Genomic DNA, 27,392 nt, shown 5'->3' with positions numbered 1-27,392 from the left:
CAGATTGCTGAGTTGTCTGCACTTTTCTATATGAAAAACAACTCCGCATACCCTCCCAAAGCAAATGCAATATCCGTTTTATAGAGCAAAGTAGAAATTATTCATAAATGAATGTATATTTGTAATAATGGATTCCTAATAAGCATTTCAGGCCAGAAAATGCAGATATGACCTCTAAACACCAGATCATTTGTGGAGAATACTAAAAACACACACACGAGTTATATACACATTTATTTGTTATTCTGCATATGCTAATAGACGTAATGGGGAACAATGCTCTACAGAAATGTTTGACATACATGTACCATAACAAAGTGTTCTGTGGTCACATAATTGTTCAGACTACTACATGCATACAAAGATGTTGCTTTGTACAGAAACAGTCTGTAGCTCAATGAGTCTAATGATAATGTTCTCCAAAGCTGAGCCGAAAAAAAAAAAAAAAAAAAAAAAATCAAAACAAAGAAATGTAAGAGGCAGAACACACAGAAATAAGAAGAAACAATGTAGCTTGATGCATTTTAGGGAGTAAGGTTTGGTAAGCACGCATGAGTGACACGGACAATACTCATTCTCTCAGGGAGAATAAAGACACAACCTTTCTACTCCGCACAGTATCACAGATGATAATGCCATTGTGAGACAGTAAGACAGAGTGCAGTCCTTTTGCTGTCAGCTCACAGAATTAATTTCAGTATCCACACAAACATCATCCGAAGGGAGTATAGCTGATCAATCCATATCCCTTGTTTCTCTACCCTACCTGTCAAAATGAAGGATTACTTGAGGCTTACATGGGGACATGATAACTACAAACAAGGGATGAAGGAAGAACGTTCAACTGAACATACAGGTACGGAAATATAGCTTCAGTTAGAAGGTCATCTTTAAGCCTTCTTTTGAAAATGTGAAGTTAAAGACAGATGAGAACCCCAAATGATAACCACCTCTGACGCCGCAGTTTACTTTGGAGGCTACCAAAGAATCTGAGTTTCTGATGAGGGACTGAAAACTCCTAGAGCTCTCACATGAATATCAAATTATGCTGATTTGGGATTACAGTATGTACACAGATAAAAGGAAATATGGACCACAACTGATGTGATGCAATGATGCAATCATCTGGGAGGTCTTTCCTAACTCTCATAGTTTCCTTCTGCTGGCTTTTCTTTTACCCATTTGTCACTGTTCTTGACACCGTGGGGTTAGAGGTCTCTGAAGCTGTAGGGATCAGAGCACTCAGTGGTATCAGCATGGGAAATAATCAGATGGATCAGTCCAGTGACAGTAGAGATCTTTTCCTGCCCGGCGTTTATCAGATTTATCTCACTCCCTTATGTCCGCTACTGTCTATTTTTCACTTCTTTAACTCCTTATGGTCAAAACTCTGTCCCTTTGTTTGTGCTCTTTCCTGCCTCATTGAAGACTGATGGGGGTGGATACTGAATGTGGTACATAGATTGCCCAGGAGGAGGGAGAAATGTTGCCGCTCCTTATTCTGGGAGCCAAGACATCAATGTGGATTTGACAACATCACCTTTCAAAAAGTACAGAAGTAACTAGTTGACATTAGCTGTTAAAGAAAAAACAGAGAATCTATCCAATCGGAACATCAGAGAGTTATAGAAAACCTGAGAACTCAATAACATTACTTGTATCTATTACATAAAGACCTGATTTCTCCTATAAAATTAGAATTTTCTGTACAGTGCTATATGAACAAAGCAAAATGACTTGCTACCTTCTCATAAACAGCGGTGTTATGAAAAGGCACGCATCATTTCAACCACCATATGGCAGGAAATTGTGGTCGTGCTCCATTTTGGTTTAGAAAAAATAGAATCATTCTCAACGTTAATTCACAAAAAACATAAAATCCTTTGTGTGTGGCCATTAAAATTAGATTATATCTCCCACAGACATTAGTTAGATTTATTATGTAAATCTAACAGTGATATAAAAGGCCCTAGTGGTCAATTTGGATCCCTATTCCCATAGATAATCAAATCTGAGGTCCACTGATATCTGGCATTAAGGTGCATGACAGCATATGCCAGTGAGTACAATATGAAAAAGTAAAATTCAGATTTCCATTTGCATTGTTTGTGAGATTCTGGTAGTTGTAATACTGTTTGCCTCATATTAAAGATATAACATTTGAAAAATACAAGTAATTTCTGCCTGTACACTTACAAATCCCATAGACAGAAAATAAAGTGCCACAATTCTTGGCCTGCATAGATTGCAGTATGCGGTATTGCACATTCCACACCTCTCTGTGAGAACGAAAAACATGATAATAATAAGAATAAGAAAAAAGAAAAACAATCAAACAAACAAGAATTCACCCACTTACTTCCTGTCAGTACCATTCTGGTTTGTGTGGCTGTCACAAACACACTACTAGGACACTCAGCCAAGTGTCGTGCTGAAACAATAAAGAAAATTCCAGCAATAAATTGGAATAAAAGGCAACATACAAACAGATATTTTCAGTCAGTGTAAAACAAAAGCAAAAAGAAGACAAAAAAAAAAAATCCTTTGGGTTTAAGGTTGACTGAAAATAGATTTGTTCACAATAAAACACAATAAATTACAGTCCAAGACACTACAGATATACAAAAAAGATGCCTTAACTTCATCAGCAGGATCAGTTAAACTTGCAGTAGTATGTAACAAATGTCAACAACGACATCAGGGCGTGGAGGATATGACAATGAACACAATGCAGGTAAACAAACTCTAAGGAAAACAAAATACATAACTACTGTCATAATACATGTTGTTACAATATATGTTACTATGCAGCTGAGATAGACAAAAGCTTGACAGTGTGCTTGATTTGGTCCACTGATGTCACAAGGAATATTGTCATTTTTTGTGGTAATCTATCACTTTCTTTTCAATTGCCAAAATAGATAATCAAAAGCCTCTAAGAGTATTAATCCAGAATATTAATGACCAGATCTACTGTGCTGAATTTATTAATAGTCTTATTTTGTTTTATGGAACCTCACTTACCTACAGTAGAATTCTCCTACAACCAATCTAGACCTACTTATTTCATATTTTACACTTAAAACTACTTTTGGATGATTATATCTGATGTTGAAGAATACATAAGATTTATTGTTATGATTTCAATGGGATCAAAAAGCAGAACAAGGTATAAACTGTGAAATGTTAAACCTTATCCTGGCCTATGAAACCACATTTAAAAGCTGTAGTATGTGATTTTTTTTCCTGCCCTTACTGGTTACATAGATATTTGGCAACTACAGGTGTATGCGGTTGTAAAGGAATCAAGGTGTTTTTGTTTTGTCCTTCTTGCTCATGGCCAACGACTCAAAGACTGAATATTGGACGCACAACTGAAAGTTAAACAGTTGTTATGAAAACCCAAAGCAATAATGTTAACATTACAATTCCGTACACCACTTGTCACACAAAAAACATTACAAGGTCGTCATGGGAACATTGCATTTCCACAAAAGGTAATGATATGTTTTTTTTTAATAGGTCGCTACGATGCAACACCCGGTCTGAGGGCTCTCGATTCTACCCCCACCCCTCCCTTTTCACATTGCAAATATTTGTACCTTCAGTGACTTGAGTGTCTTCCTTTGTCATCCTGTGCATTGTCATTGCCTTAGATGTCCTGGTATTTACAGTGAGCGCTTTCAGCAAACTAAGCACCGTAAAATATCTGTCTTTTTTAAATGCATGCTTTTTACAGATAAGTCCCTCTATGCATTTCCTTCTTTTACTAGAAAAAAAAACCTCATTATATACATATGGAGGACTCAAAGTCTGTAGTAGTTGATGAATTCCCTCTGGCCTCCACTTCAGAGCCTACAGTTTGTCCCAAAGTCATTCTCAATCCTGCATGAAGCACCACAGTTTCTTTTTCAGCAAAACACAACAACACAAGTAAAAGGGACTTGTCATGCCATGCAAAAATATCTTTCACTACAACTGCATCCTTGTCTTGCTTTCTGCTCTCTCCCCCCCACACCAGGCTGAGGTTGCAGTGGGTTTATTGTCCGTTCACACCTCCCTTACAGTCACATGCTGGTTTCACAGGTCGGAGAGAGGCTGCCATCCCCTGGTATCAGATGGATATCGGATGTAAACATGTGGTTCTCTACTTTGTGTCCACTTTGGTTGCTGTCAGCCTTGACGTCCTCACCTGCTCCAACCACACCTTGGGTGCAGTTTTGTGCTGCTATCTTGGGTGATAAGGGCCCGACTGCAGCACCCGCCACCTCCATTAGATGCTTCTCCTCATGGTCGTCCGTAGACTGATCCTCGTCACCAGGCGGGGTGTCCACCACCAGCCGTTTTGGGGACAAAGGACAGGACTCTTCCTCTGTGGTTGGGACCAGCTTCTCTGAACTGGGGATGAGGGGTGATGTCTCTCCCTCTGGGGACTCGTCTTCCAGAATGCTGGAGCTGATGTCTCCAGGGGAGGTAGTGCTGGGCGGTGTAAGCGGGCCTTCAGCTGAGGTTCTGTTGAAGTTGACCTTTAACCCCTTTATTTGAAGGGGGTTGTTTCCTCTCGGAGAGCTGTGGATATTCTCTACTGCACTGTTAAAGCTCTCTCCTTCCTCTATATGGAGCTCTGACTCATCTCCTGGGTTGACAGATTCATAGAGGTTTTCTTTGAGTACGTTAGGAGAGCTCTGATCACTGGCATTCAGTTGGCTTAAATCCAGAAAGGGTGGGGCCCTGGGATGTCTCAAATAACACAGCCCATCGTCCTCCTCACCTGAGTTGCAGCCCTGTTTGTTAAAGTCCGTTGATGAGCCAGCTGAGTTATGGGCTGAAGGTTGAACCTCCTTCATCTCCAGCTCCACCTCCTCTTTTAATGTGGATTCAGGGCTGTGAGTTTTCTTAGGCGAGGCAGGGCCGGTCATAGTTGTGCTCACAGTGCTCATGGAGCTTGTAGTGTTGAGATTGGTAAAGGACTGTGACTTAGTCATCTGATTGTACATTTCTTCTAGTTTCTGAGCGTTAAGGTGCTGTGGGGTCTTGTTCATCAGCTGTGGACTTCCAGTGGTCGTGATAGTTATGTGATGAGGTGAGCTTCTCAACAGAGACTCTGGGTTTCTTCTATCTGGGGACTTCAGGTTGGTTTCTGATGAGGCGTGCCTGGTTGAGCCACCCCAGCGACTTGGAGACAGGTGGTTGTCAATGGAAGTTTTATCATCTCCCTTCTCCACCACCACATCCATCAGTTCCATGCTACGGGCGAAGGCATCTTTTAGATTCATTGACACGATACTGCCATTCCTCTTGGCTCTCTCCAGTGCCTCCCTCCTCTTGATTGCCTTCTCCTGCCTCTTCTGCTCTTTATAGAATTCAGAGAAGTTGTTGACAATAATGGGGATAGGAAGGGCAATTACCAGCACCCCCGCAATACAACAGAGCCCACCCACAATTTTCCCAAGTAAAGTCTGTGGGTAAATGTCACCGTAGCCCACTGTCGTCATCGTAATTGTGGCCCACCAGAATGATGCAGGGATACTGGTGAACTTAGTAGCATCCTCATCTTTCTCAGCAAAGAAGACCAAGCTGGAAAATATCATGATGCCCATGGCAAGAAATAAAATAAGGAGCCCCAGTTCATTGTAGCTCCTTCTCAAAGTAAAACCTAGAGACTGGAGACCTGTGGAGTGCCTGGCCAACTTCAGGATCCTCAATATTCTCATGATCCTGAATATCTGCACCACACGGCGCACATTCTGGAACTGTAGCACGCTTTTGTTGGATTCAGTCAGGAAGATGGTAACATAATAGGGCAGAATAGCAAGCAAGTCTATGACATTTAGTGGGCCTTTGAAGAACTTCCACTTGTTAGGAGAGGAGAGGAAGCGAAGGAGGTATTCCATGGTGAACCAGGCAATGCACACAGCCTCCACATGGGCCAACTGGGGGTTGTCATTGGCATGGCCGAACTCATCTGTGACCTGAAGCTCTGGTAAGGTGTTAAGAGACAGAGCGATGGTGGAGAGGACGATGAACAAGATTGATATGATGGCCAGAATCTAGAAAGAAAGGAAAAGAGGTAAAACCATTAGAGGGAAACCATATGAAAATAAAAAAAGACAGAAAAAGGCAATAAATTTACTCAAATGCAAGTTCTCCGAAGCGTGAATGAATGAATGAGCTTTAAAAGGAAAATATATACATCATTTATGCCTCTGTCAGTCTGTGACTCATTCAGCGTGCTATGGCATTGTTGTTTATGGCAAACATGGGACGGCGAATAATGATGGATGTCTGGTTTAAGCCAGCAAAACAGGCATAAATGAATACTGACGGGGATGAGATAAAGTGATGCGAATCAAACTGAGTGCCTGTATTTGCTTAAAAGTGTGTGTGGGTGTGTTTTTGAATGAAAATGAGCCTTTCTTATGTGTATAGATATAATCATTTCACAGCAGCAAGGGGAAAAAAATAGTAGTATGTGATGTAAACCATCAAAATGGTGCCCGGTGAACTAAATGAAACTAGATGAAGACAAATAGCTATGACAGACATCTCATTTAATTTGGAACAGAGTGTTTGTGTTCGTGTGTGTACACATTTAAGGATAGAGGGATTTTAGCTCCACCTGTTGGCAACAGTATGAAAGTCAGATTTTCTTAAAATACTGTTCATTGCACTAATCAACTGAATAAAAGAGGAGAACATTTTTAACTAATTGTCGTTATTGTAAAACGTCCAGTGTACGTGTAAGGGACTCAAATAATTTTATCTGCCTCTGTTCAGTAAGGAGATGCTCAAGAACATCCTGCATAATCCTATAAAGTCAGCACGGCATGAGACTGTGTTTCAACTGCAGCTCTATATACCGTGACTAGGATTTATTGACCTCAGTAGATTAAAGCAGGCCTTAGATATTCTGACTGAGGTTTGGTACTTATTAAATGACTACATCAGCAGTATAAGCTGAACCCACTCTTGAATGAAGCGTTTTGTTAGACAATGACATAAACTAAATCTAGTCTAAGAGTTATTACACAGCTCTCTCATCATATGCCTCATTATTCTTCTACCTGTCAATATTTTATCTCTACAATGTATACAGAACGTAGCTAAAATTTCTTATGATGCCGTTAGGATTGCCAGTGTCTTTATTTCCACAGCTCAACTCAGTGTCTCTGCGGACACAAGTAAAAAGTCCCCTTCCCTGCTTTCTATAACACTGCAGTACAAACTTTCATTTAAAATCCAGTGCATGGAAAAAATCTCCAATCTTTTGTGGAGTCCTCTATGACCTGTGCAATATAAAACCTATTAAAATCTAATGAACAAAGATTGAAGAGTCTCAGTCAATATAGGAAAACGAGGCACACTGAATACTAATCACAAGCCACATTGGGTTTCAGAACGCATCATCTTACATTAATTTACACAGTGCAGTCTGGAGACACTCTGTAGAGGCTTGTCTAATAATTTAGCAAATATCACATATACAGTAAGTAAACATCAGGATGAGGAGAGGGATGCAGCTGAAGGAGATGCAGTTAAAAGGTCAGAGATTTCCATAGTTTGGTTTCTGGACAAAGGCTAGTATTGAGGATAGCTCATTCTGATGTAAGATCACAAGAATGGGTGCAAATAGGATGGCAGTATGAAGATATACTCCAAATATTAAACCTCTTGTTTTAATTTAGAAAGATGGGAACAGAGACGGAGAGGAATAGAGATAAAGGGTGTCATGGCTCAGCAAAGGAAGTGTTATCACTAAGTGAATGCTGGTGCTGATTAGGTTAAACCTATTAGCAGCTAAGTGAGGCAACCTGGGCCTGACCTGCCCCAGAGCTGAAAGACTATGGAGTCACAGTAAGGACACAGATTGCTTCGATTTCTCCAAAGTTTTTGGCAAGCTGACGTGAAGCTCATCCCCTGCTGCAAGGCCACTCAATCAGAGGACCTTTGCTTGTGTTCTCATGCTGGACGCCCTGGCACTAAGTCAGCGCTCAATGTAAAAGAGTAGATAAGACCATGACATAATGGTTTTGCTCAGCTGAGGCTTACCAGGACGCTCAAAGAATAAATATGACAATATTACAAGCAAAAGGTAACTCGTTGTTCCGAGGTCAGCTATTCTATGTTTGGATTCACATTAACTGCCTCGGAGGAGACAGTTAATCTTTGAACGTTCCGCGAGCTCTTTAAAACTGTACTATGAACAGTTGAATGAACGGACCTGGGGGTACGCACACAAACAGACACTTAAGTTCACAGACGCAGACAGAGAGCAACTGTGATTAATGTTTTCACTGACCCACACCTATGCAGGCTCACCTCCCACACATCTGCGCACCCCTTGCTGATGAACACCGGTAAATGTCATTTGAGCAAGATGAGCAATCCTGAGGTGGCTGTATTAACCCACTGTAATTCAGTATGAGACGTTAAGAAGATCAATTACTTTGACTCCGTCTTCACTGACCCCTGATATCTGTGGTGGCGATGAGTGCGGTGTGAAATGCTGTGAACTGCGGATTAGAAACGCGGAAATGGGTGCAGCCACGATAGCTGACCTGGAAGTAAATGGTAAAACTGGCAGCAAATGAAACAATATATTGGAAGCATTAAAATCTGGGGATGCTGAATGAGTTAAGGGCTGCAATTGGAGTATTATTCATACCCGGATGATTTTACTAAAGAAATCAATGATACCTGCTGATCAAACACAAATCTTCAAAGCAGTATTACCCGATACATAGTAATCTAGTCTTTTTTTCTTAGATTAATATGTTTTACTGTACTGTATGTAATCCGTATCTTTGTGGCTCTGTCTGCTGCTCGGTACTTGTTACGGATTTGACCTCAAGATGACTCCATCAGGGCATGACCCTTCCAGCCATAAGACATGAGTGGCTTAGAGAGGAAGGTACCGTCTTCAGATGATTAGGTGATGTGTGACATGGTTTGGTTATCTGAGGCTATTCTGGCTGCGCTAGTGTCTCCATGCCACCTCTGCCAAAGACACTACAGCGCATGACTAAACTGGAGAGCTGCTTGGTTTTGAAATTTTACAATGAGAGGAAAGACAGATGGAGTGGGAAATAGAATTATTAAATGACACATAACTTTTATTTTTATACAGTACTCGGAGGATTTGTGTTGATACTTAGCTATTTACTCCTGGGCATATTTTTAAATACATCATAAAAATAACCTGACAAATGTCCTCACAACCATTTCACAAGGGACACTTTGGAAAATAGTGTCAGCAGAAGTTACTTTAGCCACCAACGCACACATACATCCACTCAAAACTTTAGTCCACAGCTCTTTTATAGTACTATTAAATCCTCTAGGACACCTGAGCAGGAAGTGTTAAGTTGATCCAGAGGAGGAAACTGTGTTAAAAGCTCTCTTGAGCCTCTGAATGTCTTTTGATTTCCACCTTCAGTCACCTGTCATCTCCACAGGTATCTTTAAAATTACCCAAGCACCTTTTTCCACTGAAAGCAGTCAATAGGAACACTAACTCCTTTCTAAATATCCTGTCATCGGTGACAGCCCTGCGGTCGCTAACAGTTCCACACCACTTCTCACCTACCCCACCCCTCCATAACATCCCATCATCCCTTATTTTGAGTGAGGAAAAATCCTGTGGGGAAGTAAAATAACCACACCAGTGGTCCATCTGCCAGCTTGGGGGAGGCTATTGATTGTGTACACATCACATTATGGACACTGAGCCGAGCCCAGTGAGCCCCTATTGATCTCACTTGCTCAGTGCTCTTATGGACCATGATCCACCTCCAAGGTCCTTGCTGACCCCCTCCCTCTTTTATGTCATCAATTTATTCTGGACAAATTGAGCCATTCCTCAGGTATGATAATTTTTTGCTGCTGAATCAATTCAGGCGATTATGGGTATGGTAATGCGGATTGATCCCAGGACTTGCGTGGTATTTTATCTACTGAGACCGTATCTCTTCCAGCATGATGACCTGTCAAAGTATGCACGAGTGTTCTTATGGTTACACAGCTTTGTGCATATGTTTAGACTACATTATTTTTATACTTTAATAAATTGCTACTTGGCTTGCATGTGTCCGTGGGGAACTTCTTATTATTATTCAGACCAACTGAGAAGACCCAAGTGGAAAGAACTGACTCTTATATGTGCACAAATTTAGTTAGTGAGCCATAATCATCAATTAATGATGGTACTGAGTGAATAAAGGATTGTTAAGAAACCTGCCACAAGCATTTTAAATTCCTAAGAGCAAGCAATGCATTTTTGTCCTCTATTGAAAAAAACCCTGCAAAGGACATTCCATAAAAAAAACTGTTGCATTATGCTGTCTCCAATTGAGACAATTATTTAATATAAAAAAACAAAACTTTTACTTTCCTGGGTCTCAGGAGGTTAAAAGAGATTTATAAGGCATAGATAGTTAGGACTTGAATCCGTACACTGTGAAAAACTCAACATTAATCAACAAAATAGGACAGACGTATTCCCTCCCATGCTGTACGCCTTTTCTATCGCCAATTTGACTTCATAGAGAAAGATGGAGAAAAAACAAACAATGATTGTGTTATTTGGTGGCCGTCCACTGTTTAGTCCCATCGCTCCTCCAAGGTTCAGAGAAGTTTGGAGGAATGCCACAGTTATTACAATTTCAGCCTCAATTCTAATGCCATTAGTCTGTGGACAAGATAATTCAGTTCATAAAGGTTTGGAGAAAAATGACAAAACTGATCCAACTCAATTCCTTGTAACTAGAACAATATGTGTGCAAATATGTGCAAGCATTGTTTTCCCAAACTTTATTAAAAAAAAAAAAAAAAAAATCAGATAAACGAAACTACTCCAGTGTCCATCTGGCTGTCTCTGGCAACTCCAGTGGGAGTTTAGTGAATAATAATGGTGGCTTATTATTCAGAGGAAAAACTATTGAGCTGTTCATATACTTTTGACAGCTCTCAGTGTAGTCAATAATTGCAAGTGGATATAACCCATTTGTCTTGGCATAACACAGCATTGCCATCGTGTGTCACTTACAATTTAATTTGGCATCAATCAGTGAGACTATATTATGTGTCCCTCTGTGCTTGGCAACCTTTGTCAAGAGTGTAGGCATGATGTGATTAAAGTCACAGTTCCAGGGTCACACTCAGTGAGGTGCCTTACAATCAGTATGAGAGACAAACTTTGCATGTAAATTATTTTTCTTGTTGATTTTTAAAGTGCAGAAGGCCTCAGGTGAGAAATCCTTAAGAGGATACTGCAGAACTTATACATTCGCTATCATAAAATTCTTGCTAGAGGCACGAAACAGAAGGTGTGTCGAGGGTTTCTGCCCATGTTGTTCACCGCAGGGTTGGATTTCCTTTCGGCATAAACTGAGCACACTGATTCATGAGGAAAACTTTAATCAATATCCAGTTATCTTCTGCTTGCATGTTACACCTTTTACTTTCTGGGGAGCAGGAGTTACTTTTAGCCTCAATATTTCAGAGTGGAAAGCAAATGAGAAATCTTTAAATAAATAATAATATATAAATTCTAATAATTTTTTCACGGTACTCATGAGGCTTCTTCCTAAACATGAGTATACACAAGTCAAAAAATCTGAAATTACTTTTGATCAAAACAGCAATGTTTCAAAGAAAGTATTAGCGTTTCTGGAGCCAGGCTGTATTCTCCTGGATATTGTACTATAATCTGACCTCATTGCCAGACTTATTGTCTCCTCCGTCCTTACATTCTTGTAATATTCATGCACTGCATCTCCATCTCAGCCTTCTACTCAATGCTCTTTCCCTCTGTTTCTTAACACCTTAAGCTTATTTACACCGGACTTACATATGTTTGACTGTTGTTTTCTTTGTTGTAGAGCTAAGGAGAAAAATGGGGTTGTATGAAATATTAATAAAGCGTGCTCTTGCATTGGGGAAGTCAGACAAACATGCCTGCACAGAACAGGCAGCACAGTCATGTCTGTCAGCATGTGGCAGTGAGCTCAGAGGAGTTTGGACTGAGTGATGTCAGTCTGATTCGTAAACTGATATACAGGGGTTGGACAAAATAATGGAAACACCTTAAAAAATCAACAAAATATAATTTAATATGGTGTAGGTCCGCCTTTTGCGGCAATTACAGCCTCAATTCTCCGAGGTATTGATTCATACAACTTGTGAATTGTTTCCAAAGGAATTTTAAGCCATTCTTCAGTTAGAATACCCTCCAACTCTTTTAGAGACGATGGCGGTGGAAATTGATGTCTTACTTGAATCTCTAAAACTGACCATAAATGCTCAATAATGTTGAGGTCTGGGGACTGTGCCGGCCATACGAGATGCTCAACTTCATTAGAATGTTCCTCATGCCATTCTTTAACAATTCTAGCTGTATGGATTGGGGCATTATCATCTTGAGGTGAAGGTGTTTCCATTATTTTGTCCAACCCCTGTACATACAAAAACAAGAGCCTAGCAGATAGACTGTAGTGACATTTAATGTGGTGACACAATAAATGCATCCCATTACGAATACTGCTAATTCATTTTGATTATAACATTGCAAGGGAAATGTGCCAGTGCATGAATTCCTGAGACTCCCAAGAGTTGGCAAACAGTAAACAGAAGGCAGCAGCAGACAGCTTGATTTTATTTATGATTCTGCAGCAAAATAGATAGTTGGTGTTTTCAAGAAACAATTGATGCGATAGTCAGAAATTTGCTTGGTACAAATAAGTCTACATCAAACACCAATGGGAGGATGAAACATGTTACAAAATCTGCACTGTCTATAAATATGTAGGTGTTCGTTGGATGTTGTTTGGTCCAGCATAGACAGAGGTTCTCAACATCTGTTTACCCCTACAGTCATCTTCCAGGGATATTATAAAGATCAGGATGGAATACTAAAAGGGTGATCATTTGGATAAAGTTAATCCATTGGATTAGGTCACTCAATATTCAGTGATTTAATAAACTTTGTATCTATCCATTTGAACAAGCAGAAGGAAGACTTGCCTTGGTGAGCGACATCGAGTAACACTGACTAGCTTTTTAGGGCGCAGTCTTAAACATTTATGAAAGTACTGCCACACAATAAATTCAGAGTCATGCTTGCATTAGAAGTGTTTTAATGCCACACTTGCAGCCACAGACTCAGGGGGATATTTCAGAGCTCAACCTTGAGAGACATTCTGCAAGTCTTCGCCTCAATCAGTGTATTGATGAAATTATTTAAAGCTCTGATAAGATCCTTGAGCCATCCGCTTACTGAAATAGATACCTAATGCTTGCTCCCTCGACTGTATATCCTGTAACATAGCCCTCTGTCTCAGATTTCTTCTTACAGTGTAGTCTTTAGGACAGATATGACTGGGGTTGAACAATGCTTCATCAGTCTATTAAAAGATATCGCTCTGTGTGGGGATGCTATTTCCGGGGCCGACTCAGCAGTTTTGCGAATTAAGTGTTGGATGTAAAAGTGTTTCCCGCTGAGACCAAGCCTCCCAGGAAGGGCAGTGAGCAAAGTCATGCACACTGCGCCATAAAGCATTTAATACGAAGAACACACTGAATTTGAAGAAAAATGACTTGGTTAGCCTTAGTGAATCACACACTTTCAAACCTCTAATCCAGTGTTTTTCAACCTTGGGGTCACAACCCCACGTGGGGTCACCTGGAATTCAAATGGGGTTGCCTGAAATTTCTAGTAATTGATAGAAATTAAAAAAAAAAAAAAATTACTAATAAAAAAATATATGGGGAGTTGAGAGAGACAATCACAATACATAAATGACATGACAAACTCTGAAGCTGAAACTGAAGCACTGTGGTACTGTTTATCTTTCAAATGTTCAAAGTGGTCGGTTTCAGATGCTGCAGCTCTTTCATAATTCATAGTTTGAGTTCTTGTTTGTTCAGTATTAATTGTCAGCCTTGTAAAGCAAGCTGGACTGACTGTACATATCCTGACCAAGGAAAATAAAATTCTCACTTTGTGCAGTAATCTACACCTGGCTTTTTGGCCTCCGTCCACAATAATATACATTATATAGAATAAATGTCGTCTAAAATTAATGTTTATTTGCAACATAGCATAGCAAACTATTACATGACCAAAAACAAATTAATTTTAGCAAAAAAAAAAGAAAAGTCTTTGTTTTGAATGTCTGGGGTTGCCAGAAATTTGTGATGTTAAAATGGGGTCACGAGCCAAAAAAAGTTGGGAACCACTGGTCTAAAATGAGCCCATAATAACCCCCCCCCCCCCCCTTGTTACTTGCTCAGTGAGCTTACCTTTAATTCGATCATTCAATGATTTAATTACAGATGGGCTATTAATAGAAAAACAGATAGACTTACTGTAAGTGGTGAGTGTAACACACAAGGAGTCAGACCGATTTTTTAGTTATTTCTTTTTTCTTTTTTGTTAAATAGCAGAGTAAATGCAGAGATTGTCCCTGCGTTCACTCAGTGGTGACCCCCCCCCCCCCCCCCCCCCATGTGATTTTAGATTTACACTTCTTAGGTTGGTTTGTCAGCCATGTAAATCCAAGCTGGACTGACTGTACATATCCTGACCAAGGAAAATAAAATCCTCACTTTGTGCAGTAATCTACACCTGGCTTTTCTGCCTCCGTCCATAATAATATACATTATATAGCCTAAATGTCATCTAAAATTAACCCTGTAAAGCCTGAACCATTAAATCATTGACAGAAAATTCCAGTTCTTTGAAGCTGGAGCCATTATCGGTCCTTCTGCACAACCCATACATACATTTCCATGTATGAGTTTCAATTTTGTATCATATTTCATACATCTGGTCTCAATGCTCAAATATTATTATTTTTGAACAAACAAAAACATAACATAACACAAACATGTCTAACAAATTGGTAATTCCTTTTCAAAACTGGTAAAGTTCTGCCTCCTTGGCCATTAATGACAATCTTGTAGTGTCACTGGAAAGGCCTCAAGTGCACAAATTCCTCCCCCCTGGTGGATTATCTGTGTATTGCATGTATCTAATTGTATAAATCAGGTTTTTCAAAGAATAAAAAATATCATACTGATCATGTAGAGGGCTTCAAAACTCATCATCAATGCATCAAATATGATACGTTTGGTGTTATAGGGTTAACGTCTATTTGAAACATAGTATCACAAAATATTACACGATCAAAAATAAATTAATTGTAACAAAACATTTCTCCATTTTGAATGTCTATGGTTGCCAGAAATTTGTGATGTTAAAATGGGGTCACGAGCCAAAAAAGATTGGGAACCACTGCTCTAATCGCACCAATCTCTGCAACTCTCTTTATCTCTGTCCTTCTGATGTAATCTGTCCATCACTATTGCCCTTTTAGACACCTTGAAGCCAATCAGGCACTGTGACTTTCACAACACAAACATCAGGAAAAACATTGAAAAAGTCTGTGTACTCACAAGCAGATCTGCGGTGTCCTGGAGAGGAGGTTGTGATAACTCAGCTGTATTTACATTGCCAAAATTACAAATATACGGGGGCAAAAATCCTTCCCTGACATGAAGGGAATTTACAACAAGTTATTAAACCTACAGTGCTGCTGGTGGAGGAAAATCCAACAAAGTTATTCTGTTAAGTGGTAAAAATATGTAAAAAGCTGTCATAATGTGACATCTGGAGCTAAGGTTTGTTTGGTTGCCTTAAGTTGTGCCTTAACCATTATTTTTGCAGTTTTGGCACTGTCAAACCATGAAAATAAATCCTTATGATATATATTTACAGTTGGATTAAATTCAGACTGTGTCCTTCCTCAATGTCCTTTTACTGGAGGGTAAGATGGTGGTAGACATTGAAGAAGTGTGTGCATATGTTGTGTGTATACTGCATGGTGTGTGCATGTGTTTCTGAGCGTAGTAAGAACTGCCTTTGGCCCTTATGGCGTGACAACGTTATTAACCTATATGCCTCCGACATCTCCCCTGAGAAAAGAGAACAGCAGGCAGACCAAAGATACAGTCATTACCCTCTACTGTACTTTCACACACACTGATGCACATGAAAATGCTGCAGGGTTTTTCTATTCTATTCATATGTCCGGTCTACATGCTACATGGTACTACTAATGAAGTGCTGCATACAGATAAAGGTTTTAAAAAGGAGTGAAAAGCAAAGAGTTTAATTACAACAGATAACTTTCTTATGTTTTGAGTCAATTTCAGCTGAGCAGCTCACTGTTCCCGCAGGGGTGTGTCTTCATGTGTGACAGAGAAAGAGTGCCAGAGAGAGCAGTCAACAGAGCTGAGTGTAATTACTGCTAAGTGTGCTAGCACGCTGTGCCTGAATAGATCACTGTGTTAATCACACGGCCAAGGCACCATAATCAACACTTCCTCAAGCTACAGACCAGAGGAAGGAGCAGAAACAAACACGCAGGCCGTCGGACTATGTAACAGTTAATATTAATGATGTGCTGAGTGCTGCAAATAACTGGCTGGGTGCTTGGCTGCTCCTAAGCTTGTCTGTACGTATGCAGATAACAACACGGGAAGGATCTCTTACACGCTCTCGGCTCACCTTCTACTCCTGAGTCTCCTGATAACATCATTCATCTAACGTTGGAGGCTGAGAAAGAATGGGATGGTTGGGTAGCAGTGGTAGAGCGTGAAGTGTCTGTGGGGCTTTTCCAGAAATTTTCTCAGAATAAGAATTACTTTTCCACCATCTCTCCTGGGCACTCTCCTTCACAGATAAGACTGGGAAAAACCTCACAGGAAAAACTCGCCTTCAGCTCCCACATATGCAACATACACACATGGCAACTGCAGATACAAACATATCCACACATACAAATATATAAAATCCCCTGCCCTTGCTCTCTCATAATCTTTTTTTTTTTTTTTTTTTACATTTCCAAAAAACACACTTACATTCAGCCACACTCAGCAGGCTCCTATAGTTCTTGGCACTACTTCGTCACACAAAAAAAAGAGAATTCCCCCCTCTCGCCCTCCCTCTCCTTTCGTACTTCTATCTGTTATCCTCAATGACTACGCGTCACCTTGCTGTCTGAGTCAAACTCTGTAACCATGGAGATCTCTCACAGCACTACTAACGCAAGTCGAGCAGAAAGCAGCTTTGCGCCTGAAACACTGTTTTTTTCTGTGATGCAGAGCCTTTACCATTCAGCTGAGCGATTCACAGAAGTCCTTTGAGCTCCAGGATGACAGAGAGAGATTTCAGAGTAAAGAGAGGTTACTTGGCATATTGGAATTCAAAGCAAAATCTGTCAGCTCCATTGCATGCTTCAGTGAATTCCAACAACATGAGATACACTTGCCATTACATTTACAGAAAACTTTTGTTTAAAGTGGCTTCAAGTGCTACATGTCGAGGAAAACCCAAAAGCTTGGCATTACTACTCTAATGGTCACATAACTTCAAGGCAATGGGGGTCTGGACTTTAATGTGGACACAGCGAGACCACAAGAGGGAGCTCCTCCTTCCCTTTGTATCTGCATCCAGTTAGTGCCAATGTCTTTTTCTGACTTTGTAATTAACTTTTTCTCCTTTTTTCCAAAAGGGTCGGTTGGAGGTAGAGGGGAAAACTCTGGTTTAGATGCACAAAGGAGGAGCTGAGATAATCCCTTGGCTACTTCCACTATCCTATCTACCCTCTGTATATGCATTTTGTTTCTTTCGCTGTCTCCTTCTTTGTGTTGCATTTGGGACTGCAGGAAGGCTATTGGCCACTGAGGAGTCAGCTAATCCTAATCAAGTATAAAGAAGAAGAAAGCACAACCCTGAACCCTATAGGACTCTAATTTATATTCCCCATGACATCAGCAGTCAGCATCCACCCCACTACAATCATTACAAAGTGTCGCCTATTGCACAGTGCGGCAGTTTTGACTACTGGTTTCAGACATGTGCATTGTGTCAATCTCAATTGTACCTTTAACAAAGCCTCTTTCAAGTCATGTTCTGACTGTACAAAACTCATTATTATGGCAGATTTCTTGTTATTCAGGTACATTTCCAAGGACAGACCTCCACCTTCTGTTTATTGCATTGACACATCTTCCATGCAAAACAGAAGTTCACACACATACATTCTTATACTTTTTTGGGGGGGGATTCTCTATCTTTTTGTGTCTTTTTCTGTCTCTCCTCTGGGAAAGTAGGGTAGGAAAGAATATGAACCAAACTCTGTTTACCATGAGGAACTGACAACATGGTTTCCTTTTTTAATGAGATTCACCCTGATAATGTTTGCATGAATATATGCATGAGTGAGACCAATGCAGGAGGAGAAACAAGGCAGGCACAAGAACAGCCAAGTAAGTGAATACGTTAATGAATAGTCAAACAACAAACAGCAAAAACCAACAAACAGAAGTCCAAGAAAATTAAGAGAGAAAAAACGGATTAAATATTCCTTGCAGTAAGATGTTTGGTCTTTTGATAAAACTATCACGCAGGCGCTTCTACTGTACATGACTGTAGATGCAAGATTTCGATCCTATTTTATATCAATTTCCGTTTTGTCCTCTTCATTCCAATTAGCAAGCAACACCTTGACATTGCCATCTGCTCCTGCGAAAAGAATAGGCTTAGCAAATATGGTGTCAACAACCTTCTGACGCTTGTCTCTGTAACCATAGAAACTTGTGAATGGAATCCCTAGTTTTCATGTCTGAAAGGCTGCTGTCATCACAGAAAAAAATGCAACATTAGAAGCAATTTTGAATGCAAAAAAGCCTCAGATATTTAGATTTATCACTGAAGGTTTCTAAAACACATTGTCACTGGTATGTATAATCACACAAAAGCACAGAAGCAGAACCGGAGGGTTTAATAAAGCCATGGATCAGCTGGGTGATTTGAGCAATTATCTTAGCTGGGGCTACCCCTCACACAGAACAACACATGCTGCTCTCTCCCTCGCAATGCACCGTGATGTTTACTTTAGTAATGACTCATGCTGGATCATACTCAGTGGTCGTCAGCAACAAAAGAACAGCCAGCAGACCACAATGGAAATGTGACTTTGGAAAAAGTGGTATGAATGACTGGGCAATTGAGCTGAGTGCTGTTTCATGGTGGAGGCAAGCAGGGAGCGCTGATAAGGGAGCTGTAATAACGGACAGAATTTCACTGCCTTTGTTCCACAGAAAATGAGAGTGATGATCACTAGGCTTGGGAGCGGCAAAGGGTGACTGTTTCCATGGTATTAGAATGAGGTATGCCTGTGTAAGTGTGTGTGTTCATCTGAGTGGGTGGTAGCATTGTGTAAGTCTGGGTTAAGGCTGGTACCTGTCTTTAAGCAGGTCAGGTTGGGATATACTCACAATTCACAACAGATTTACTTTAATTCATCTAAATGTTAACCAAAATAAAACTGTCAATCATATGCTTGAAGTTGTAACACATTTAGTGTTTGCGCCTCATGCAACTTTTACGTGTTATGTGGCCATCATAGCTCAGACAAATCAGGTTAGCTGCATCGGAGCAGGTATGGGATTAACAAATCTGTACGTATAAGAAGATAAGCTCCCACAACATTTCCACAAACACCAAGAGTGTCTCAGTGCAAGTGAGGAGGAACAAATGCGTGCGTGTGTGTGTGTGTGTGTGTGTGTGTGTGCGGGGGGGTAAAGATGAAAAGCTAGGTGTGCTACCAGATTACTAGTCTGTTACACCTCATGTGAGGGAAAGAGTGACTAACTGCTTACAACAGCTTTATATCCTTACTAAAGATAGATCTCAAATCCTATTACAATTATCCTGAATCATCCTCAGATTGAATGATATGACTGTCCATGTATAGCAGCATCCAAAACCACAGGTCCCTGCAGGAGGGTGAGGAGAGCCTCCGGTGTTGCACCAACACAAGGATGAAGAATCCTCTACACTCAAGACGTTTTCTTTTCACAACGTGGGTTAAGTACACTGCTGAGCAGTTATTACACCCCAGTGTGTGGGCTGAGGGTGGAAGATGAGAGAATTGAAGGGTTGAACATACACAAGCAGACACAGCAAGAGACAAAAATTACAGCCGAGCATTCGCTGATAATAATATAGTCATTGTGCCCCAGGGCTGATTCGCTTGCAGATTCTCGAATCAGAATACATAAAAAAATTCACATGTGGGGGCATGAAATGGTTTAGTAAGTAGAGATCCTGCCCTTCAAACAGAAGACCCATTTTAAGCCCACATGTTGGCAAGACTGTGGCCCTGCTGAGCATGCTTGATAACAAAAAAAATCCCAACCAGCTCTGTGACTGACCGTACTATAGAGGCTACTGCGTCTCTGTGGAATACAACATTAATCAAGATGAAATGCAACACAGTCTTAAAGCCTGTAAAATAAGCATAAGACAACACTAATATATATGTATAAACTAACGTTCAGAATACCAATCAGTTGATTAAAAATGTCCCACAGCCAAACTATGTTGTATTTACTACTGTTCTGACTATTCTCCTATGAGACCGAGGCTTTTGTGCATAATATTTAATAATAAAGTAAAGTGTCACTGACGTTTTAGGAGAACTTAAAGGTAAATGTAACTCTGCTGGCAGTGTTAGGGCCATTCAACTCTGGGATATAGACTTGTACATCCCCCCGTGCAAGAAGGAGAGATAATTTTTTATTTTAATTCTAATTCTAAATTAATTCCATTTCATTTTTTTTTTACTCATTTGTGGTTTTTCTACCTGTCTGTTCTCTGCACTTGTTTGTTGTATGTTGCTGCTGTTAAGTGTGAAATTTCCCCACATGGGATAAATAAAGTCTTATCTTATCTTATCTTATCTTATCTTATCTTATCTTATCTCACTCTTTTTGGATTTTATTTCTTATTTGGCTCATTTTGAGTAGATTGACTTCACTATGTATAGAGGTTATTTACTGCATCTTACAGAACTCTAGCTACCCCTCTCCCACTCCCACAGGGGATATCGGTGCAAGTTGAGGTCTGTAGAGAGTTGATGCAGATGCTCCCAGTGGGGGGAACTGAACAGGATACATTTGCTTAATTATAGCACTGCAGTTTTCAGTCCAGTTTTGAGGTTCATACAGCAGCCATAGTTTGACTTGTAACTTAACTTTTAACTTTTTAACTTAATACATCTTTAGATCCTAATATAGATATCTCATACTTCATACTTTTGCAGTAGGTAATGAACTTTTTCTCACAAATTACTGCATTTTAAAAAGAAATGGTTGAATGTGTATTAAAATAAATGGCAGAAAGTGCTTCACTAAGTCCAAAAACATACAAATGCACAGGTGAATGAAGAAACAGGTGCTCATCAAGGACAGGAGCAGAATCCATGAAAAACAGAAGGACACAAAGGACTGTTGCATAAAAAAAAAAAAAAAAAAAACATTCATCAAAGTTCAAAAAGTATGAAGTGCAACAATACAACAGTCAGAAAGAAGTCAGAGGCACTTTGATACTAAAATAAAAGTCCTTTATTAAGGACAACAAAAAGTTATGGTGTCCCTAAAAAAGGTGACATCGTGATGGTATGGGGACGCCCTCATGATGGTGTCCCTATAGGTGCAACAGTCCTTTTTGTCCTTTTATTTTTCCATGTCTTCTCTCTCTCTATATATATATATATATATGTATTTTACGGTTCACATATAATTCACACCTTAGTGAGTGAACGCTAACATAGAAAAAAAAAAGTCTCTAATTATGAAGAAGTTTCATTCAGTTTAATGGTGCAATCATGTGACTGCACAATGTCACTCTCAAACAAACAAAATAAATAAACAAATAAAGCAATAGCCAACTCACACTTTTGACTTAGTTTTTCTTTATTAGCCTTTTCATGCATGAACTATGAGAACCTTAGTCAAGATTTTTCTTGAGTGTTTTTATTCCTCCTTAGGCATAAAAAAAACATTGTGATCAAGTTTTTTTTTTTTTTTTTTTTCATGGAGTTACAAAAATGTCCACTCAGCTACACCATGCAATTAATTTTTGAAGTAAAAAAAAACACATGTATTTAAAACCCAATATCAGAAAGTGATATGAAAACAATGAAATAAAAATGTTTTTAATGCTGCTAATCTGATGTTTTCACACATTTTAACATATTCTAATACTAGTTATTACTCTCTTCATGGAGATTATATGCAAAAAAAAACAACAACAAAAAAAACAGTTAATTGCAGTCTGACAATTAACAACTGATTTACACTAAAACATGTTATTGCAGATCAGGTTTATCAAGAACAGTAAAGTTACAGTAATGGTATGAATTGAATTTTATGGGATGATGCATAAGCGTCCACATATCTGTGTTGGCAGATATGGAACTAAAACAACAAAATCCATGAATATACAAGAGAACAGCTTTGAATAATCATTCACTCTAGGGACCATTGTGCATTAAAGGGTTAATGAGCCAAATTTGGTAAAGTTTCACTACTTCTGGGAGCATTTGTCACTACTTTTGAAATGCTAACTTTACAAAAAGTGTTATATTAGCGCTGTGATGTGGACTAATAATACAGACCCTTTTAAAATGTTGAGATAATTCAGACAGTGTTAATGTGGGTATGCTGAATTTACAGCTCTTATCATTTTTTTTTTTCTTTGTAAATTTATCAGCGAGCCGTTGCAGAGTGAAGACGTCTTACCATAATGCAGCCCAGCAGCTGGCAAAGCGGGATACAGTAGAAAAATGAAGTTGAATAACAGCATTTCTATCTTAAGATGTTGTTGATAGGTGGCATATTGCACTCATACAAAATCCAATAAAATGTGAACAAACAAACCTTTACACTGGCATTCTCAGACATGTAATCCTATTAGAGCTTCGACTCCTGTGCTACATTAACACCTAAGAAGTGGATCAGCAACGTTAACTAAGGTGGTGTTAAAGCAATATTTAAGCTGCAATCCCATCATTTACTGAAAGAATGCATTCATCACAACCGGCAGAGATGGATAAGACAGAATACCACCCGTGGCTGTTCTGAAAAAATGAAAACTGCACATGAGCTCCACTCTTTTCTAATGCTGCCAATCACTTCCTGAGAACCTAATGCAATCAGGGATCACTATGACCCCGCCGCTAAACCAAAACGGCCTCAAAGTACAGTATGTCACGCCGAGTTGTCTACAACTTTCTGAGTAATGGCTTTACAGAGGCTCAAACATAGTGGTTAAACTCTCTAAAACCCCTCACTTTATGGACTAGTTCTTACTTTGACTTTAACAAAGACACTTGAAGAATGTTTCCATAGAAGTGATCAGACGACATGCTTTTTATAGTATAACGCTCTGTAATGTCATGATCAGCGGAAATCTATTGTCACTGTCGGATCAAATAAATTTTGTTGATGTAACAAAGCGCTGCCAGGATTTTAAGTGTCTATTAATCATTCTTATTACACAGACTAATAAAAGGAAGCCTTGTAAGGAACTATTACATTTTTAAAAGCCCAATAATTCCTATGTAGCACAGAGAAAAAACATCATAAAATGGGCTAATGTGGGATTGACGCTAAATTATATCATGATTAGGTAGGAGATAGGAGACAGTCTTTTCTTGGCTTGCACAAAAGTTGTAAAACAGACATTCTCAGTGACCCAGTCTTCCTTATGAAAACATCCATCCTGAACATCAAAAAGAGATCAGAACCAGGCAGAGTCACAAAGAGACGAGGATACAAAGGCAGGTGAGCCTCTATAGAGCTGCCTGTTGAAGTAACTCAGATGAAAAAACATGACACTGTATGATATAAAGAAGTTAAGGTTGCTGGGAAACTGGTCATTCATTCTTTTGGGCAGCAGAACTCTTGGTGCTCTTATCCAAGTTTAATGGTTAAGTTTAGTGAATTCTTGTATGTATAATTTATAAGTGTGGTTTTAGCTCTGACTAAGCATGTGGAAAAAGTCGAGGATTTTTACTAAAAGTTTTCAGACTCAGGCTCACAGTAATTGGCCTCCTTTTTGAAGTTTTATTTATTTTTTATATTTACTCTTTTGCCCTGGCTCTGCGATTCTGAAAACAGTTGAACAACACTTCATACTGTGATGCTACTTGGCGGCCTTCGCTGGAGAAACTCAAGGTCAAAATAATTGGCCAAGTCTATTCTGGTGTCACAGATTCTTTTCTCCGCTACAGCGCCTCAGCCGTGTAGCAGCAGGTAAACACTTTACAACAGTTATCCCCCTAAAAGCACGGGGATCGCTTCCTCTTCATAATTTAAGCCAGGATACAGGAACATAAGTCCCCTCCGTCGTGCCCCGCTAGTGATGCACATCGGGCTAACACCACAAAATGATTCCTCGCTGAGCAAACAAACATAACCACTCTCAACAACACTTAGCTTAACTCGATTGATACGCTTGGGGCGAGTCTTAGGAAACAGCAGACTCTGTCTTTTCTAGACACACACACACAAAAAAACTGAATAATGTACCACATAATGAGTGTAAACTTATGCCCCTGGCTTACAAGGTTGAATACATTCACATTCACACTCACATTTCATTACCAGAAAATAGCTTAGCACCAAAATTACTGTAGTCGTTGTATTGTAACACATACTTTTACCGGATATTTATCACTGGATCTGTAATGATTTAAATTCAGCTTTACTGGAAGATTTAGAATAATGTAGAGTACTGTATGCATGTTTTTCTGGAGGAGTGAATGACATGTGCTAGTGTGTGACTGGATGTAAATCACTCAGCTTTTAGTAACTGGCCCATTAGCAGCCGGTGCTAATGAGCACTTACTTCCTGTGCTGACCTCCCCTTACTGTTTTCTGCTTCATTCTCCAGTTATAAAAAAAAAAATTATGCTCCCAGAACAGCCCAGTGAGCCACACCATACTCTCAGAAAAATACCACAATCAATGTCAAATATTGATTCTTTTTCACAAGCCTACAGCTTTCACTCTGTAAATCCTATCTGAAATTTTCATTAGAATTAAACTACGAGGCACTACGGGGATTATTGGTCGGACAAGTTACTTGTTTTAGTTTCACAAATCATACCTTAGATCTTCTTAAGATTGCTTTCTTTATAAAGAGCTAAATTATTTATCCTTATATTCATTCATTCATTTTCCTCACTAGGGTCATGGGGGTCACTGGAGCCTATCCCAGCTACTTATGGGCGAAGGCGGGGTACACCCTGGACATGTCGCCAGTTCATCGCAGGGCTGACATATAGAGACAGACAATCACTCTCATATTCACACCTATGGGCAATTTTAGATTAACCGATTAACCCAGTGTTTTTCAACCTTGTGGTTGGGACCCCACATGGAGTCACCTGGAATTCAAATGGGGTCACCTGAAATTTCTAGCAATTGATAAAAATAAAATAAAAAAACTTACAAACAAAAAATATATGGTGAGTTGAGAGAGACGATCACAATACATAAAAGACATGACAAACTCTGAAGCTGAAACTGAAGCACTGTGGTACTGTTCATCTATCAAATGTTCATTGTGGTCAGTTTCAGATGCTGCAGCTCTTTCATAATTCATAGTTTGAGTTCTTGTTTGTTCAGTATTAATTGTCAGCCTTGTAAATCCAAGTTGGACTGACTGTACATATCCTGACCAAGGAAAATAAAATTCTCACTTTGTGCAGTAATCTACACCTGGCTTTTCTGCCTCTGTCCATAATAATATACATTATATAGACTAAATGTCTAAAATTAACACTTATTTACAACATAGTATAGCAAACTATTACATGATCAAAAACAAATTAATTTTAGAAAAAAAAAAGTCTCTGTTTTGAATGTCTGGGGTCGCCAGAAATTTGTGATGTTAAAATGGAATCACGAGCCAAAAAAGGTTGGGAACCACTGGATTAACCTGTCAGTACATGTCTTTGGATTCTTATATTTTTTGGAAAGTTTTCAGTCTGAAAAAAGTGAGAACATGTTTGACTGTCACGTGACACCACTGTAACACAAATAACACCAACTCCACTTGTAGTATGTGAAGATAATATTCCTGTGGGGCTACTGGATACCACTGTCCTGCATATGTGTGTGTGTGTGTGTGTGCGTGTCTTTGGTTTAAAAGATTTCCTGTGCATTCAAGTCATGACGTCACCGCTGGCATCAATGATTCCTGCTTGACAAACAGGAACAGAGGATGCAAAAGGCTGCCAACGCTTCAGGCTAAAATAGGCTTGGGGACAGCAGACCACACTCTGATGTCACTGGGGTCTAAGAACAGTTGCCACATGAAGAACAGTGGCTTTAACCTTGGCACCCAGATTGCATTGCATTCCTCCACCACTTCCCTCTCGAACTATCTGCTCAATTTCCATCCTCATTCCACTCTGTGTCTGATACAACTTTAATGAAAAAAACACTCTGTCTCCCTGATTCATCAACCCTCTCCGCCTTTTCCTTTTGCCTTAGCACACAGCAACAAACAGCCCACAATTTACAAACTTTACAGCAATGTTCTGAAAAAAACTGCACTTTTAAATCTTACTTTGCAAGAACAAGAGGACACAGGAGGTTGTTTCAGGCTTTATCAACCCAGCCAGGGGTATCACATTTCAGCAAAGCTCTCAGAAAATGTCATTGTTAGTCGGTACATTATTCATCATCAACGCTGGTTAAAACAATGTGCCATGTTAAATGTGAAAAATACCCACCAGCTACTCAAACATTACAAAACAAGATGACAGCCGAGGGAGTTTGCACAGTTTAACTACAATTACAGATTAAAAAGACCCCGTGTCTATTTACGAGCTCTTTGACATTTACAATATGCATATGAGTGTAGTAGTAATTTTAGTTTCACAGGTCTGAAGAGGTGAAATTGATTTCTCAAAAAACAATTGGAATTGGAAAGTTTTTCTTTTTCTTTTTTTTTTTTTTTAACTATGAGCTCCATGTAGGAATAAAAGCTGTTAACGGCAATTCCTATCCATCTGTCCTCCATCCTTCACCTCTATCTCCCCTCCTCCCTATTCCTCTCCAGATTTCATTCTACCTCCTTAAAGGTAGGGTAGAAGATCTTGGAAAAATGGTTCGACCAAGCTACATTTAGAAAATACACAATTCAAAAGTCCAAACCCCTTTCTTCAGACTTCCCCCTGAAGCCAAGCCTCCAGAGATTAAACTCACAGAGGGGGGAAGGACAAATGGCAGTTTAGTTTGACTGACATATCACCATTCCATCATTTCAATGAGCTGGTTGAAATGAGTGGATGGTGTTTTTTCAGTCCTGTCCGTTGCACAGGTGACTAAAATTTTTTATTTTTATGTTAGAGCATTTAATTAATTGGTTGAATTGGTAAAAAATTATTTTATTTGCTTTTAAATGTCTGTATGGCCTTTCCCCAGCATACCTCTGTGAGCTTCTGCACCTTTACACACCCAGCCAATCT

The 27,392-nt window shown here is 39.5% G+C and overlaps 1 protein-coding gene across 1 annotated transcript in view; it reads right to left on the bottom strand.

Moving 5' to 3' along the window:
* Window positions 1-215: 215 nt before the first annotated feature.
* kcnb2b (potassium voltage-gated channel subfamily B member 2b) overlaps window positions 216-27,392 on the bottom strand; it is a 103,432-nt gene continuing 76,255 nt past the window's right edge. The window contains exon 3 of the mRNA XM_030123097.1: window positions 216-6,050. Within this exon, the coding sequence (XP_029978957.1) occupies window positions 4,068-6,050 (1,983 nt within the window). The 3' untranslated portion in view covers window positions 216-4,067. The remainder of the gene's footprint in view (window positions 6,051-27,392) is intronic.

This window comes from Sphaeramia orbicularis, chromosome 20, assembly GCF_902148855.1.
Source record: "Sphaeramia orbicularis chromosome 20, fSphaOr1.1, whole genome shotgun sequence".
NCBI classification, from domain to species: domain Eukaryota; kingdom Metazoa; phylum Chordata; class Actinopteri; order Kurtiformes; family Apogonidae; genus Sphaeramia; species Sphaeramia orbicularis.
This window is presented reverse-complemented; position numbering and strand designations above follow the sequence as displayed.